Source organism: Oncorhynchus gorbuscha, linkage group LG09 (genome assembly GCF_021184085.1).
Source record: "Oncorhynchus gorbuscha isolate QuinsamMale2020 ecotype Even-year linkage group LG09, OgorEven_v1.0, whole genome shotgun sequence".
NCBI classification, from domain to species: domain Eukaryota; kingdom Metazoa; phylum Chordata; class Actinopteri; order Salmoniformes; family Salmonidae; genus Oncorhynchus; species Oncorhynchus gorbuscha.
Window position 1 is genome coordinate 44,228,676 of NC_060181.1, and position 18,016 is coordinate 44,246,691.

General features: G+C 45.6%; 2 protein-coding genes and 1 non-coding gene across 3 annotated transcripts; 2 read left to right on the forward strand and 1 right to left on the reverse strand.

Moving 5' to 3' along the window:
- The first annotated feature begins 13,641 nt into the window (after window positions 1-13,641).
- On the forward strand, window positions 13,642-15,804 carry rps27.1 (ribosomal protein S27). Its single transcript, XM_046362519.1, has 4 exons — window positions 13,642-13,695; window positions 14,434-14,542; window positions 14,810-14,920; window positions 15,547-15,804. Exons 1-4 carry the CDS (start codon window positions 13,690-13,692, stop codon window positions 15,573-15,575), a joined length of 255 nt encoding a protein of 84 aa, XP_046218475.1. The 5' UTR covers window positions 13,642-13,689; the 3' UTR covers window positions 15,576-15,804.
- LOC124044798 lies at window positions 15,169-15,301 on the forward strand. Its single transcript, XR_006840735.1, has one exon. It is a non-coding gene; the product is annotated as a small nucleolar RNA SNORA35 (small nucleolar RNA).
- Window positions 15,786-17,911, reverse strand: LOC124044388 (small conductance calcium-activated potassium channel protein 3-like). Its single transcript, XM_046364041.1, has 4 exons — window positions 17,783-17,911; window positions 17,300-17,427; window positions 17,057-17,126; window positions 15,786-16,785 (listed from the first exon to the last, which is right to left on the reverse strand). Exons 1-4 carry the CDS (start codon window positions 17,909-17,911, stop codon window positions 16,555-16,557), a joined length of 558 nt encoding a protein of 185 aa, XP_046219997.1. The 3' UTR covers window positions 15,786-16,554.
- Window positions 17,912-18,016: the final 105 nt, after the last annotated feature.

Consider the following 18,016-nt stretch of genomic DNA (forward strand, 5'->3'; position numbering starts at 1 on the left):
AACAAAGAAGCCCTTGTGTCTGTATTGAAGTGAAAAATAGGCATATCTACACAGTAATGGTGGCTGGATGCGATATCAACTAGCCTAATCATTTTTGTATTGAGGTGATATGCCTATTTTAGCTAAATCTACAAATGAAATTGATTAGATTAGTCTAGCAATGAAAAATATTTTTTTCAAAATCATGTACATATAGACATTTGTAAGGCGATCACGGTGGATCTTTAATAATAAACTAAACATGAGACGCGTAACACATGTAGACGTTTTGAAGGCGTCGGTGCTAAAGGTCGTTCATAATAAACTTTACAAGTGAAGTGTCAGTGCCACGTTACGTGACGTGAACACTACGTGCACGTGTCACGAACGTGACGTGAACGCGTCGGCCTTAGACTGTCAATGGACCCAAGTTTTTTTTCGATGTTAATTCGCAATATTTTATGGCGCTAGGAAGATGTTAGGTGACTTCGTGAGAGGTATCAGTATATTTACAAGGCTTAATTCTGGTGCTTATCACCCCCCATACAGGACCTTTGCCTTCCTAGCACACGTGACCTCCCTCCTGAAGCGTTTAACCAGTAAGCGCCACACAAAAAGCTAGAGGAAGTGGAGACACTTCAAGCTGAGGAGTAAGTTTCATACATCCGCACGTGCTACATTCTCCCCTCAAATTTAATCAACAGCGACCCCAGTATTGAGCTTAGCGCAACAGTAGATCCGGCTCTCAGCACCACTGTACGGGTTGTCGGAATTACTAGCTTGTACTGCTAAAACTGCCTTCTTTTGAAGTTGCCATCATGGCCCTTCATTAGGCTGTGCATTGTATAGCTCTGCCCTGCTCCCTTGTGGGGCTTTTTTTCAGTTACTGTTTCCTGTGTAAATCAATGGTTAATTTACAGTATAACTGTCATATTGTCAATGTGGCTTACTATTCTAATCGCAGTTTATTATGTTACGTCAATGTAATATTGTTTATTGATATAACCTGACATTTACTAATTATAATTCCTCTTCATTCTGTACTTTCAGAAAACCACACAAACACACATTTAGAACCCCCTGTGAATATACTTTCTAATTTACTTTTTCAACATTTTGTAATGTTACTGCCTTATTTTAAAATGTATTAAATAAATAAAAGTCCTTTACTGGACTTCCGTGTGGCGCAGTGGTCTAAGGCATCACTACATACTCTGGTTCAATTCCAGGCTGTATCACAACCAGCTGTGATTGGGAGTCCCATAGGGCAGTGTCAATGTAAATATTCCAGGTGGCCATTTGATTAATTGTTCAGCAGTCTTATGGCTTGGGGGTAGAAGCTGTTAAGGAGCCTTTTGGACCTAGACTTGAAGCTCCGGTACCGCTTGCCATGTGGTAGCTGAGAGAACAGTCTATGACTTGGGTGACTGGAGTCTTTGGCAATTTTTTGGGGCTTTCCTCTGACACTGCCTAGTATGTACAGTACCAGTCAAAAGTTTGGACACACCTGCTCATTCAAAACTATGAAATAACACATTTCAGACATCACCTATGAAATAACACATGGAATAAAAGAAAAGAAAAGAAAAGAAAAAAAGGTCGACGACATCCGATCCTCGTTTGCTAAGTCAAACGACACTGCTGGTTCTGCTCACACTGCCCTACCCTGTGCTCTGACCTCTTTCTCCCCTCTCTCTCCAGATGAAATCTCGCGTCTTGTGACGGCCGGCCGCCCAACAACCTGCCCGCTCGACCCTATCCCCTCCTCTCTTCTCCAGACCATTTCCGGAGACCTTCTCCCTTACCTCACCTCGCTCATCAACTTATCCCTGACCGCTGGCTACGTCCCTTCCGTCTTCAAGAGAGCGAGAGTTGCACCCCTTCTGAAAAAACCTACACTCGATCCCTCCGATGTTAACAACTACAGACCAGTATCCCTTCTTTCTTTTCTCTCCAAAACTCTTGAACGTGCCGTCCTTGGTCAGCTCTCCCGCTATCTCTCTCAGAATGACCTTCTTGATCCAAATCAGTCAGGTTTCAAGACTAGTCATTCAACTGAGACTGCTCTTCTCTGTATCACGGAGGCGCTCCGCACCGCTAAAGCTAACTCTCTCTCCTCTGCTCTCATCCTTCTAGACCTATCGGCTGCCTTCGATACTGTGAACCATCAGATCCTCCTCTCCACCCTCTCCGAGTTGGGCATCTCTGGCGCGGCCCACGCTTGGATTGCGTCCTACCTGACAGGTCGCTCCTACCAGGTGGCGTGGCGAGAATCTGTCTCCTCACCACGCGCTCTCACCACTGGTGTCCCCCAGGGCTCTGTTCTAGGCCCTCTCCTATTCTCGCTATACACCAAGTCACTTGGCTCTGTCATAACCTCACATGGTCTCTCCTATCATTGCTATGCAGACGACACACAATTAATCTTCTCCTTTCCCCCTTCTGATGACCAGGTGGCGAATCGCATCTCTGCATGTCTAGCAGACATATCAGTGTGGATGACGGATCACCATCTCAAGCTGAACTTCGGCAAGACGGAGCTGCTCTTCCTCCCGGGGAAGGACTGCCCGTTCCATGATCTCGCCATCACGGTTGACAACTCCATTGTGTCCTCCTCCCAGAGTGCTAAGAACCTTGGCGTGATCCTGGACAACACCCTGTCGTTCTCAACTAACATCAAGGCGGTGGCCCGTTCCTGTAGGTTCATGCTCTACAACATCCGCAGAGTACGACCTTGCCTCACACAGGAAGCGGCGCAGGTCCTAATCCAGGCACTTGTCATCTCCCGTCTGGATTACTGCAACTCGCTGTTGGCTGGGCTCCCTGCCTGTGCCATTAAACCCCTACAACTCATCCAGAACGCCGCAGCCCGTCTAGTGTTCAACCTTCCCAAGTTCTCTCACGTCACCCCGCTCCTCCGCTCTCTCCACTGGCTTCCAGTTGAAGCTCGCATCCGCTACAAGACCATGGTGCTTGCCTACGGAGCTGTGAGGGGAACGGCACCTCAGTACCTCCAGGCTCTGATCAGGCCCTACACCCAAATAAGGGCACTGCGTTCATCCACCTCTGGCCTGCTCGTCTCCCTACCACTGAGGAAGTACAGTTCCCGCTCAGCCCAGTCAAAACTGTTCGCTGCTCTGGCTCCCCAATGGTGGAACAAACTTCCTCACGACGCCAGGACAGCGGAGTCAATCACCACCTTCCGGAGACACCTGAAACCCCACCTCTTTAAGGAATACTTAGGATAGGATAAAGTAATCCTTCTCACCCCCTCCCCCTTAAAATATTTAGATGCACTATTGTAAAGTGGCTGTTCCACTGGATGTCATAAGGTGAATGCACCAATTTGTAAGTCGCTCTGGATAAGAGCGTCTGCTAAATGACTTAAATGTAAATGTAATAATGTAGTAACCAAAAAAGTGTTAAACAAATCAAAATATATTTCATAAGTAGCTTCAAAGTAGCCACCCTTTCCCTTGATGACAGCTTTGTACACTCTTGGGTAGTCACATGGAATGCATTTCAATTAACAGGTGTGCCTTGTTAAAAGTACATTTGTGGAATTTCTTTCCTTCGTAATGCGTTTGAGAAGAAGATGGCCCTATTTGGTAAAAGACCAAGTCCGTATTATGGCAAGAACAACTCAAATAAGCAAAGAGAAACGACAGTCCATCATTAATTTAAGACATGAAGGTAGGTCAATCTGGAAAATTTCAATAACTTTGAAAGTTTCTTCAAGCGCTATGATGAAACTGGATCTCATGAGGACCGTTTCAGGAAAGGAAGACCCAGAGTTACCTCTGCTGCAAAGGATAAGTTCATTAGAGTTACCAGCCTCAGAAATTGCAGCCCAAATAAATGCTTCAGAGTTCAAGTAACAGACACATCTCAAAATCAACTGTTCAATGTGAATCAGGCCTTCATGGTTGAATTGCTGCAAAGAAACCACTACTAAAGGAAACCAATATGAAGTAGAGGCTTGCTTGGGCCAAGAAGCACAAGCAATGGACATTAGACCTGTGCAAATGTGTCACTTGGTCTGATGAGTCCAAATTTGATATTTTTGGTTCCAACCGCCGTGTCTTTGTAAGACGCAGAGCAGGTGAATGGATGATCTCCGCATGTGTGTTTCCCACGGTGAAAGATGGAAGAGTTGTGATGGTGTGGGGGGTGTCCAAACTTTTGACTGGTACTGTAGGTCCAATTTGTAAGTCGCTCTGGATAAGAGCGTCTGCTAAATGACTTAAATGTAAATGTAAATGTCCTGGATGGCAGGAAGCTTGGCCCCAGGGATGTACTGGGCCGTACGTACTACCCTCTGTAGCGCCTTATGTTCGGATGTCGAGCAGTTGCCATACCAGGCGGTAATGCAACCGGCCAGGATCCTGGGCCGGGAAAGGTGTTGTTGTGCCCTCTTCGTGACTGTCTTGGTGTGTTTGGACCATCATAGTTTGGTGATGTGGACACCAGGGAACTTGAAACTCTCGACCCGCTCTACTACAACCCTGTCGATGTAAATGGGGGCCGGTTCGGCTCACCTTTTCCTGTGGTCCACGATCAAATCCATTGAGGGAGAGGTTGTTGTCCTTGCACCACACTGCCATGTCTCTGACCTCCTCCCTATAGGCTCATTGTTGTCAGTGAGGCCTACCACTGTTGTGACGTTAGCAAACTTAATGAGGGTGTTAGAGTCGTGCTTGGCTACGCAGCTGTGGGTGAACAGGGAGTACAGGAGAGGACTAAGCACACACCCCTGAGAGGCCCCAGTGTTGAGGATCAGCGGGCAGATGTGTTGTTGAGTTGATTTAATTTTTACAGGGACAGTGCACATTAATCAACATTTCAGTAAAAGTGCCGGTTTTAGCCAGCCGGATTATTTTCAACCTCAGTCCCTGGGCAGGTTGCCTACCCTTACCTCCTGGGGGTGGCCTGTCAGGAAGTCCAGGATCCAGTTGCAGAGGGAGGTGTTTAGACCCAGGGTCCTTAGCTTAGTGATGAACTTCGTGGGCACTATGGTGATGAACGCTGAGCTGTCGTCAATGAACAGCATTCTCATGTAGGTGTTTCTTTTGTACAGGTGGGAAAGGGCAGTGTAGAGCGCGATTGATATTGCTTCATTTGTGTATCTCTTGGGGCGGAATGCGAATTGGAGTGGGATTCAGATTCTAGTTTTAGGAACAGAACACACTATTGACAGATTCTAGTTTTAGGAACAGAACAATGTATTAAGATGTATTATATTGAAACGTTTCATCGATTTGAACATATGCAGAATGTCGGCCAACAAAGTGTCAATACAAATCTACAAATGTCATTGTCATTGATTGATTGACAGATTACACCCGTATTCAATTAAGGTAGATATTTAGCCATTATTATGACTATAATAATGGTGTCCCAGTTTATCTAACCTGCTATCCCGGTTTACCAAACACCAACTGAAAATATGGTTTTGGCTTAGTGTACAGACTTTACGTCCGTCCCCTCGCCCCAACCTGGGCGTGAACCAGGGACGCTCTGCACACATCAACAGTCACCCTCGAAGCATCGTTACCCATCGCTCCACAAAATCCATGGTCCTTGCAGAGCAAGGGGAACCACTACCAGTGCGCACCACCGCTAACTAGCTAGCCATTTCGCATCGGCTACATACACAAATGGTTGTATAATGCCTTCTGTGAATATATCATCAACATTTGTCATTTTTGTATGATTAGGAAACATCTTGAGGATTTCAGAAATGCCTCATATGTTGATATATTGGATAGATGTAGAAAGAGATTACAGAAGCCGGAAATTCAAAGTGTTCCACCACATAGATTTGCTGTTTAAATACATTTTCATATTTAGGGATGGAAACAGAACAATCAGTGTCACAATCACTTATTGTGATGTGTGATCACTCACAATCAGAGCCATGTACTCTCAGTGGAAAGTTTATTAGGTACACCCATCTAGTGGGTCTCCAGAACAGCCTGCATTCTTCGTGACATGGAAACATTGCTCAATTGGCATCAACGGACCTAACGTGTGCAAGGAAAACATTCCACACACCATTACACCACAGCCACCAGCCTGTACCGTTGACACCAGGCAGGATGGGGCCATGGATTCATGCTGCTTACGCCAAATTCTGACTCTGCCATCATCATGCTGCTCCAGGAATCAGGATTTGTCAGACCAGGCGATGCTTTTCCACTGCTCAATTGTCCAGTATTGGTGATTGCATGCCCACCGGAGCCACATCTTGTTTTTAGGTGATAGGAGTTGAACCCAGTGTGGTCATCTGCTACAATAGCCCATCCGTGACTAGGATTGACCCGTTGTGCATTCTGAGATGCCGTTCTGCACACTACTGGCGTACTGCGCCATTATTTGCCTGTTTGTGGCCCACCTGGTAGCCTGCATGATTCTTGCCATTCTCCTTCGACCTCTCATCAATGAGCAGTTTTCGCCCATAGGACTGACACTGACTGGATGTTTTTTATTTGTCACGCCATTCTCGGTAAACCCTAGACACTGTTGTGGATGAAAATCTCAGGAGAGTGGACGTTTCTCAGATGCTGGAACCGGCGCGCCCGGCAACAACTATCATACCATGCTCAAAGTCGCTTAGGTCACTCGTTTCGCCCAATCTAACATTCAGTCGAACAGTATCTGAATGCCTCAATGTCTGTCTGGCTGCTTTTATATAGCAAGTCACGGCTACATGACTCACTGTCTATAGGAGCAAACCATTTTTGTGAACGGGGTGGTGTACCTAATAAACTGGCCACTGAGTGTATATAAAGATTTAGGCGCATAGCCAATGCTAAGTGATAATTAACACTTCCGAGTTGTGCTGTTTATATCTGATAGTTTTCTAAACATATGAAGATGTCAGATATACAATTTGTTGACACTACAACACAGTAAAGACTTGGATATACAGTGCCTTGCGAAAGTATTCGGCCCCCTTGAACTTTGCGACCTTTTGCCACATTTCAGGCTTCAAACATAAAGATATAAAACTGTATTTCTTTGTGAAGAATCAACAACAAGTGGGGCACAATCATGAAGTGGAATGACATTCATTGGATATTTCAAACTTTTTTAACAAATCAAAAACTGAAAAATTGGGCGTGCAAAATTATTGAGTTTCTTTCGCAAGGCACTGTAAATCAATAAATTAAATTCCCTGCTCTTTTTTGCTTGTTTACAGCGGTTCATTTCATAGGGAACTGTCGGCAGCACTCTATTGTTACATCACCAACATTTCAAGAATAAAGTTGTATATTTATTTATTTCACCTTTATTTAACCAGGTAGGCTAGTTGAGAACAAGTTCTCATTTGCAACTGCGACCTGGCCAAGATAAAGCGTAGCAATTCGACACATACAACAACACAGTTACACATGGAATAAACAAAACATACAGTCAATAATACAGTAGAAAATAAAAAGTATATATACAGTGAGTGCAAATGAGGTAAATTAAGGAAATAAATAGCCCTGGTGGCGAAGTAATTACAATATAGCAATTAAACACTGGAATGGTAGATCGGCAGAAGATGAATGTGCAGGTAGAGATACTGGGGTGCAAAGGAGCAAAATAAATACATAAATACCAGTATGGGGATGAGGTAGGTAGATAGATGGGCTGTTTACAGATGGGCTATGTACAGGTGCAGTGATCTGTAAGCTGCTCTGACAGCTGGTGCTTAAAGCTAGTGAGGGAGATGTGAGTCTCCAGCTTCAGAGATTTTTGCAATTCGTTCCAGTCATGGGCAGCAGAGAACTGGAAGGAAAGACGACCAAAAGAGGAGTTGGCTTTGGGGGTGACCAGTGAGATATACCTGCTGGAGCGTGTGCTACGAGTGGGTGCTGCTATGGTGACCAGTGAGCTGAGATAAGGCGGGGCTTTACCTAGCAGAGACTTGTAGATAACCTGTAACCAGTGGGTTTGGTGACGAGTATGAAGCGAGGGCCAACCAACAAGAGCGTACAGGTCGGAATGGTGGGTAGTGTATGGGGCTTTGGTGACAAAATGGATGGCACTGTGATAGACTGCATTCAGTTTGTTGAGTAGAGTGTTGGAGGCTATTTTATAGATGACATCACCAATGTCGAGGATCGGTAGGATGGTCAGTTTTACAAGGGTATGTTTGGAAGCATGAGTGAAGGATGCTTTGTTGCGATATAGGAAGCCGATTCTAGATTCAATTTTGGATTGGAGATGCTTAATGTGAGTCTGGAAGGAGAGTTTACAGTCTAACCAGACACCCAGGTATTTGTAATTGCAAAAACCTTCCCCCCCTACTCACAAGGCAGGCAATACCCTCGACCTCATCTTTACTAGATGCTGTTCTTCCACTAACCTCATTGCAACTCCCCTCCAAGTCTCCGACCACTACCTTGTATCCTTTTCCCTCTCGCTCTCACCCAACACCTCCCACACTGCCCCTACTCGGATGGTATCGCGCCGTCCCAACCTTCGCTCTCCTCCCCCGCTACTCTCTCCTCTTCCATCCTATCATCTCTTCCCTCTGCTCAAACCTTCTTCAACCTATCTCCTGATTCTGCCTCCTCAACTCTCCTCTCCTCCCTCTCTGCATCCTTTGACTCTCTATGTCCCCTATCCCCCAGGCCGGCTCGGTCCTCCCCTCCCGCTCCGTGGCTCGATGACTCATTGCGAGCTCACAGAACAGGGCTCCGGGCAGCCGAGCGGAAATGGAGGAAAACTCGCCTCCCTGCGGACCTGGCATCCTTTCACTCCCTCCTCTCTACATTTTCCTCCTCTGTCTCTGCTGCTAAAGCCACTTTCTACCACTCTAAATTCCAAGCATCTGCCTCTAACCCTAGGAAGCTCTTTGCCACCTTCTCCTCCCTCCTGAATCCTCCCCCCCCCTCCCTCTCTGCAGATGACTTCGTCAACCATTTTGAAAAGAAGGTCGACGACATCCGATCCTCGTTTGCTAAGTCAAACGACACCGCTGGTTTTGCTCACACTGCCCTACCCTGTGCTCTGACCTCTTTCTCCCCTCTCTCTCCAGATGAAATCTTGCGTCTTGTGACGGCCGGCCGCCCAACAACCTGCCCGCTTGACCCTATCCCCTCCTCTCTTCTCCAGACCATTTCCGGAGACCTTCTCCCTTACCTCACCTCGCTCATCAACTCATCCCTGACCGCTGGCTACGTCCCTTCCGTCTTCAAGAGAGCGAGAGTTGCACCCCTTCTGAAAAAACCTACACTCGATCCCTCCGATGTCAACAATTACAGACCAGTATCCCTTCTTTCTATTCTCTCCAAAACTCTTGAACGTGCCGTCCTTGGCCAGCTCTTCCGCTATCTCTCTCTGAATGACCTTCTTGATCCAAATCAGTCAGGTTTCAAGACTAGTCATTCAACTGAGACTGCTCTCCTCTGTATCACGGAGGCGCTCCGCACTGCTAAAGCTAACTCTCTCTCCTCTGCTCTCATCCTTCTAGATCTATCGGCTGCCTTCGATACTGTGAACCATCAGATCCTCCTCTCCACCCTCTCCGAGTTGGGCATCTCCGGCGCGGCCCACGCTTGGATTGCGACCTACCTGACAGGTCGCTCCTAACAGGTGGCGTGGTGAGAATCTGTCTCCTCACCACGCGCTCTCACCACTGGTGTCCCCCAGGGCTCTGTTCTAGGCCCTCTCCTATTCTCGCTATACACCAAGTCACTTGGCTCTGTCATAACCTCACATGGTCTCTCCTATCATTGCTATGCAGACGACACACAATTAATCTTCTCCTTTCCCCCTTCTGATGACCAGGTGGCGAATCGCATCTCTGCATGTCTGGCAGACATATCAGTGTGGATGACGGATCACCACCTCAAGCTGAACCTCGGCAAGACTGAGCTGCTCTTCCTCCCGGGGAAGGAATGCCCGTTCCATGATCTCGCCATCACGGTTGACAACTCCATTGTGTCCTCCTCCCAGAGCGCTAAGAACCTTGGCGTGATCCTGGACAACAAACACCCTGTCGTTCTCAACCAACATCAAGGCGGTGGCCCGTTCCTGTAGGTTCATGCTCTACAACATCCGCAGAGTACGACCCTGCCTCACACAGGAAGCGGCGCAGGTCCTAATCCAGGCACTTGTCATCTCCCGTCTGGATTACTGCAACTCGCTGTTGGCTGGGCTCCCTGCCTGTGCCATTAAACCCCTTCAACTCATCCAGAACGCCGCAGCCCGTCTGGAGTTCAACCTTCCCAAGTTCTCTCACGTCACCCCGCTCCTCTGTTCTCTCCACTGGCTTCCAGTTGAAGCTCGCATCCGCTACAAGACCATGGTGCTTGCCAACGGAGCTGTGAGGGGAACGGCACCTCAGTACCTCCAGGCTCTGATCAGGCCCTACACCCAAACAAGGGCACTGCGTTCATCCAACTCTGGCCTGCTCGCCTCCCTACCACTGAGGAAGTACAGCTCCCACTCAGCCCAGTCAAAACTGTTCGCTGCTCTGGTCCCCCAATGGTGGAACAAACTCCCTCACGACGCCAGGACAGCGGAGTCAATCACCACCTTCCGGAGACACCTGAAACCCCACCTCTTTAAGGAATACCTAGGATAGGATAAGTAATCCCTCTCACCCCCCCCTTTAAGATTTAGATGCACTATTGTAAAGTGACTGTTCCACTGGATGTCATAAGGTGAATGCACCAATTTGTAAGTCGCTCTGGATAAGAGCGTCTGCTAAATGACTTAAATGTAAATGTAATGTAAATGTAGTTGTCCACGTATTCTAAGTCAGAGCCGTCCAGAGTAGTGATGCTGGACGGGCGAGCAGGTGCAGGCAGTGATCGATTGAATAGCATGCATTTAGTTTTACTTGCGTTTAAGAGCAGTTGGAGGCCACGGAAGGAGAGTTATGGCATTGAAGCTTGTCTGGAGGTTAGTTAACAGTGTCCAAGGAGGGGCCAGAAGTATACAGAATGGTGTTGTCTGCGTAGAGGTGGATCAGAGAATCACCAGCAGCAAGAGCAACACCATTGATGTATACAGAAAAGAAAGTCGGACCGAGAATTTAACCCTGTGGCACACCCATAGACACTGTCAGAGGTCCGGACAACAGGCCCTCCGATTTGACACACTGAACTCTATCAGAGAAGTAGTTGGTAAACCAGGCGAGGCAATCATTTGAGAAACCAAGGCTGTCGAGTCTGCCAATAAGAATGTTGTGATTGACAGAGTCGAAAGCCTTGGCCAGGTCGACGAATACAGCTGCACAGTAATGTCTCTTATCGATGGCGGTTATGATGTAGTTTAGAACCTTGAGCGTGGCTGAGGTGCACCATGACCAGCTCTGAAACCAGATTGCATAGCGGAGAAGGTATGTGGGATTCTAAATGGTCAGTAATCTGTTTGTTAACTTGGCTTTCGAAGACCTTAGAAAGACAGGGTAGGATAGATAGGTCTGTAGCAGTTTGGGTCTAGAGTGTCACCCTCTTTGAAGAGGGGGATGACCGTGGCAGCTTTCCAATCTTTGGGAATCTCAGGCAATATGAAAGAGAGGTTGAACAGGCTAGTAATAGGGGTTGCAACAATTTGGGTAGATAATTTTAGAAAGAGAGGGTCCAGATTGTCTAGCCCGGCTGTTTTGTAGGGGTTCAGATTTTGCAGCTCTTTCAGAACTTCAGCTATCTGGTGGGGGCTTTGGCGAGTTGCTGTGGAGGGTGCCGGGCAGTTGACCGGGGTAGGGGTAGCCATGTGGAAAGCATGACCAGCTGTAGAGAAACACTAGTGACAGTGTTTCCTAGCCTCAGAGCAGTGGGCAGCTGGGAGGAGGTGCTCTTATTCTCCATGGACTTTACAGTGTCCCAGAACTAGTACTACAGTATATGGGTGCTAGCCATCCTAAAACCTGGCCTAACTCTCTCTATACACTGTATATGGCTCTGCTCACATCGTTGTTGTGAATGTTATGTAGGCTAGCCTATGGATTGTGATGTGTTCAGTAATGGGTCTGGGGATATGACATCTCTAGAGAAATCTGATAAAAGACAATACCACCTGTTGGCTAAATATCTACCTTAATTGAATACGCGTGCAATCTGTCAATCAATCTATAGCTGTGTTCAAAAACCCACACTAACATACTGTATACTACATACTTAATGAGTATATACTACATGATATTAGTTCATTTTAGTTTTCTAAACGAACGGTATAATTTCAGTTGAGCATACTAGCCTGTCTACCGGAAGTTGATGCTGTTGCTATGCAACCTCTTGCTAGCTTGTTAGCATAACAAATGAATAGCTAGGCAATTTACGACTTTGAGTGTGTTATTAAATTCAATCTGTAGTGTCAGAGTGCACTCTGGACGTCCGTAAACCCATAGCTTTGTCAGGTTGTCGGTTCATAAATTCAGATAGCACACTGGACGCTCTGGCCAATAAGTATGGTTGATCCGAGCGTTCAACGGCAGTCAAGCACCCAAGCTAACTGGCTAACGTTGGTTAGCTACTTCCAGACACAAATGAGAGAACACCTCACTCTGACCATTTTTCCTGCCCTAGGCATAGCTGGTTAGGCTGTTTTCATGTTATCCAGAGCGTTGGTGACTTTAGCTGTGCTGCTGGCAACAATTTAATTAAGCTTTTTTTTGCCAAAGTTTACTGAACAGCCATATTCAACTGGTGTTGAGCGTTGGTAAATTCATTAGTTATTTGGCGCTCTGGCACTCAGACCAGAGTGCTATTAACGCCATTGAAAAGCAAAACAACTATACATACCACTTAGCTAAGCATGATGTGAATAATCAAGTCAATAAAAGTTGGGTAGTTAGTTAGATAGCAGATAGTTAATATACTGCCTGGCAAGTTCGATGTATCGGTAGCCAACTAACATTAGGGGCGGCAGGCAGCCTAGTGGTTAGCGCATTAGTGGTTAGCGCATTAGTGGTTAGCGCATTAGTGGTTAGCGCATTAGTGGTTAGCGCATTAGTGGTTAGCGCATTAGTGGTTAGCGCATTAGTGGTTAGCGCATTAGTGGTTAGCGCATTAGTGGTTAGCGCATTAGTGGTTAGCGCATTAGTGGTTAGCGCATTAGTGGTTAGCGCATTAGTGGTTAGCGCATTGGGACAGCGACTGAAAGTTAAGAATTTGTTCTTAACTGACTTGCCTTGTTAAATAAATGTATATTTTGTATTATTAGGCAACTGGTACCAGTACATACTGCTGTGACGCTAGTTCGTAAGGATAGCGTCGCTAACACGTTATTTTATTACATTGCTTAACATTTTCTTAACATTTGTCATAACTAGTTTAAGAAATCAATTTGTATGCGCTCTCGTTGGACTTCAGCTGCATATTTTCTGCCATTTTCTTCAACTCTGAAAACGGTGTGAAGCCACGCCCATTTCCGAATAATTGTCTTATGGGCCTTAAAAATACGGAAATAATGTCTACCTCGTGTATACTTCGTATTTTTGCGAATTACGTCTGACATCCGGGAACTTTTGGCATACTAACTATATCCATACTATGATCGATAAATATAGCAGATACTCAATTCACGTCCGAAATAGTACGATTAGTATGAGTATTCGAACACAGCTTATGTGTTTTGACCTTACAAATATGTCCACCAACCTCCTCTTATTCACTCACTTCCTGTCGGTGCACAAAATGAGTGTCAATATGAACCCCCTGTTTCCGGCAATGCCTCCTTTCCGGCAGCGGCTATTTCCTCGCCAACATGCCAGTGAGTACTGGAGCCTGACATAATTGCGATTTTAACCGTTCATATGGGGCTTTAGATGCCAATACTGGAGTCAGTAATGCATAATAATGCGAGTACTGACTGTTGTGTGTTTTACCTCTGTCGGTCTATTCAGTGCCGAGGTGTTGCTATTACAATCATTCACATACTCGCGCATTGTGATACAAGATGGCGGCCTGCATATCGCAAACATGGAGAAAGAGTCATCTGAAAATGAAACATTGTCTAAATATATACGTGCAATAGCGGCCGCTGTTAAACATACAGTTCCTTGTGTACTAGTAGATTTATGTAGTGCCAGTTACTGCTCAAATCCCAAGTGAACATATTATTTTGCCTCGGCACAAGGGTCAGCGTTGACGTTACGTAAATCCAGTGAGCAAGAGTTGTGGTAGCTATGAGGTTTTGGATCGCAAATTCATTACAGTTCCTTGTCAGTATCACTCGCAGCAATTGTCCTATTTTGATGTCAATTTCAACAAAGCTTGAGTGGTTGATATGTGATTCGATTTCAATGTATTTCAATTGGCTGTGAGCCAACACCCATTATGGGTTGTGTATCTGACATAACTAATGGCTGATACCGCGATGTATCATTCTCTGGATAGGGGGGTCTGCTATTGACACATGTTAAATGCACGGTCTGTCATTTGTAAACAGTAGTCCTAACTACTCAAACTAAATAATGCTTTAAGCAGTCTTTTGTCCACTCTTCTGCAGCTCGCAAAAGACTTGTTGCACCCATCCCCTGAGGAGGAGAAGAGGAGCCACAAGAAGAAGCGTCTCGTCCAGAGCCCTAACTCCTATTTCATGGATGTTAAGTGCCCAGGTAGATCCAGCTCTTTCCTTCATCGGACTCATTTTTGAAGGGGCCACCTTGTCTATCTGAATGCAGTAGCTAAATGATTCAGTACATACAACATTGTATTCATTAGGAAGCAAATGGGGAGGGGCCTATTAGTATTTGTCCAATAAGAAACACTCGTTTTAGTTTTTTTGCTACTATGTACACTATGAATACACCCCCAGGCACTAATGACGTTGGTCTTCAGATTCTGTGTGTGTTTAATATTTTGTATTTTTCTGTTTCCCTCAGGATGCTACAAGATCACAACTGTGTTCAGCCACGCTCAGACTGTTGTGCTGTGTGTGGGTTGCTCCACAGTTCTGTGTCAGCCCACTGGCGGCAAAGCACGTCTCACAGAGGGTCAGTAGTTTCAGCATTCTGTCTCCCCCTGGGTTTTCCAACTCATGGAGAGTGGATAGTCTCTAATTTAATATCTGTGGAAAAACTCACAGTAGTAGCAGTTAAGTATAGCATGTCAATATTTATTGATGTAGTTGGTCCTATGTTAATGAATAGTAATTTGACTGGCTGATATTGGCACAGATTAATTCAGACTTGTCACATTCACTGTAGATGTTAATGGCTCATAACTTTATCAAATGACCTAACTGCACTGTCAAGTGACTGGACTGCCACCCCAATGGTTGTACTGTCTCATTCCAGTGCCAGATGATACATCTCAGTTTGCAGAAGGGTAGGGCTAGACCACTGGCTCTCCCCTTTCGAAGGCTGAGAACAAGATGCAAGTTATGCTATGGTGCTACTTATTATTTAGGTGTTGCAGTACACTGGATTCCAACATTGCTTTATCAGATCTTAAATTGTTTTGGCAGTGAATGCTTTCGTGCCATGTAGACTGTTTACCACTGGATGCTGTAAATATGCAACCAAATGAATGAACACTGTCCCGCTACTCTCTAATCATTCAGATTGTAGTGGTAATGCCCTCGTTGTGTGGCCTGACTGTCCTTTTCTCTTTCCATCAGGGTGCTCATTCAGGAGGAAGCAGCATTAGTTGTACTCCCGATGCTATGGTAGAGATGTAAGGGAGAGGGGTTGGACAGGTTGATTTCAGCGACTCCAGCCTTGACACAGCAGTCCCTGCATCCAAGAAACAGCGGATTGATCTAGAAGTGCTCATGACGTCTGGACGCCAGATGGGAGTACTCTGTGATAGTCCACTTTGTTGCTGTAACTCAATTCTCCAACCAGTCTCTTAATAAAATATTGTTTTGGCTAAAGAATTGGGGTGGTTTGAACTTTTGTTCCCTTTTCCATATTTGCCTATGATGGCATGGAAACACTGTTCTATAGCACAGTTGCCTGACTTCATTGCAGACGTATGCCAGAAATTACAAAGCCGGGATCCGTATTTAAGATATCTGCTGAACACATGATTAAGCAATCTGATTCCCAACTGTACGACATGGCACGCAACACCTGCGCATGTAGTTGGGCAGGAACTCGACCACTGGCATGTGTTCATAGCCTGTTACAGTAAAGTGAGTGTTTGTTTTTTCAAGAAAATACATAATTAACTGACTCATGACAAAGATGTAACTTTATTAATGTTTACTGTAAATTCTACAATTCAGTAAAACAGATTTGGTTATTACTGGACATGGTTTTATACTGTACACCACATACTATCATGACAATACATTAGTTACGACGCGCAGAACATTCAGTGCACATGCCGGCTAACAACATTTTTTTGTTTAATTCTGAGAATGTTAAAATCAAGACTAGTATCACCAAGGTTTTTTTTTTGCCAGTATGGGTAACTTATCAGTACTCCATATAGTCTGGATGTTGGCTCATCGTAATCCTAATAAAAATAAAATCCATCCCTTATTGCTTTGACACATTCTTTACGTACACTTTGAACAGTTATTCCTATAAAGTATATTTTGAAGATCCTCATCCCAACTTTTGCCTATCAATTTCTTTCTACCTTTCCCTGTAACAATACACATTGCATACCTCTTGCCATCTTACCTATCCTGCCCTGCCATGCTCCATGTCACTGCCTGCTCCTCCCTCTCCCTGAGCAGGTGGCGGATGGAAGCATTTTGTGTGGCGAGGGTGCTAGAGAGGAGGGGCATTAGGGTCCTAAAGCCTTCTCTCAGCTCCTCCACATTCTGCTGCAGACTGTTTGTGTGTTTGTCCAGGTCCCCTCGGCATCCACTCACCTCTGACAGCACGTCATACATCAGATTCTGCATCTACATGGGGGAAAAGGTGCAGAGTGGTCTGAGAATGTGATAATGTTTAGAAGATTGCTCCCTTCTCTAGAATATTGGTCATATTTGGTTGTTGCAACAGTAGTGGCTTAGCCTGTCAACTCCTCGTCACTAATTTGGCATGACAAGGAGTTGACATGATAGCACAAACAGATCTGTGTCCAGGCTAGTAGTGGCCTCTAGAATATTGGTCATATTTGGTTGTTGCAACAGCAGTGGGTGAACCTAATGGATAACCGTGCCTGTCTCTCACCTTGCAGAGATCCACCAGCGTGTTGGCCTGGTCAGCCAATTTCCTCCTTTCCATCTTCACATCACGCAGCCTGATAAACAGAGAATGACCATTTCTGTATTACAGTCGAGGCTTTCACAAGTTCTAGAGTTCTAACACCCCTGTGCATGTGGTGTAAAGTGTAACCTCATTGGCTTTTCAGAGGGGAATATCTAAGCTGATTGGTGGGTTACTTGGGGAAGTGTGTTTTGAATGGTGCTTTACCGGTGGATTGCGAGCAGCAGCTTCCTCTGGTGCATGCGCACTCTGCAGTGGTCTCTCTCCCTGGCCAGCTTGGTGTGTTTGTAGATCATCCAGGTCTCTCTCAGTACATTTGCTGCAGCAATTTTTATCTGGAAGAGAACAATTGCGTCCTCATCCAACACTCAGTTTTCAATGTGTGCATCCCAAATGGCACCCTTTTACCGGTGCACTATATAGGGAATAGGTTGCCATTTGTTAGACAGTCCATGTCTTAATGTCTTAATTACATCAACATGTGGGGCAGAACTGATACAGTAGTGCACAGAGAAAGCACTGGACATAAAAACAATATTAGCTTGAGACGGTCATCATGAACGAATTGGAGGGGCTTGGCCATCACACAACTTTACAGGTCAACGTTGAATGACTCACATATGTTAAGTCAAGGTTCCAAAGACCACTATTGAATACATTCACATGTTAATTAAGGCAGGTGAGTTTTACCCCTTTTGTAAAGTGGGAATCCATCATGAAGTTGTGGACGTGTTTCTCTGCCCTGGTCAGCTCCAGTTTCCTGGCAACCACGGCAACCACCAGCACTGTGCAACCAGCCCCCTTGTGTGTGTATGACATAGAGAGAAATAAACAAAACAAAAAAGGTTAAAGGCCCAGCGCAATCAAAATCTAGATGTTCCTGTTTTATTTCCACACTAGGAGGAACTATGAAATTGTGAAAAT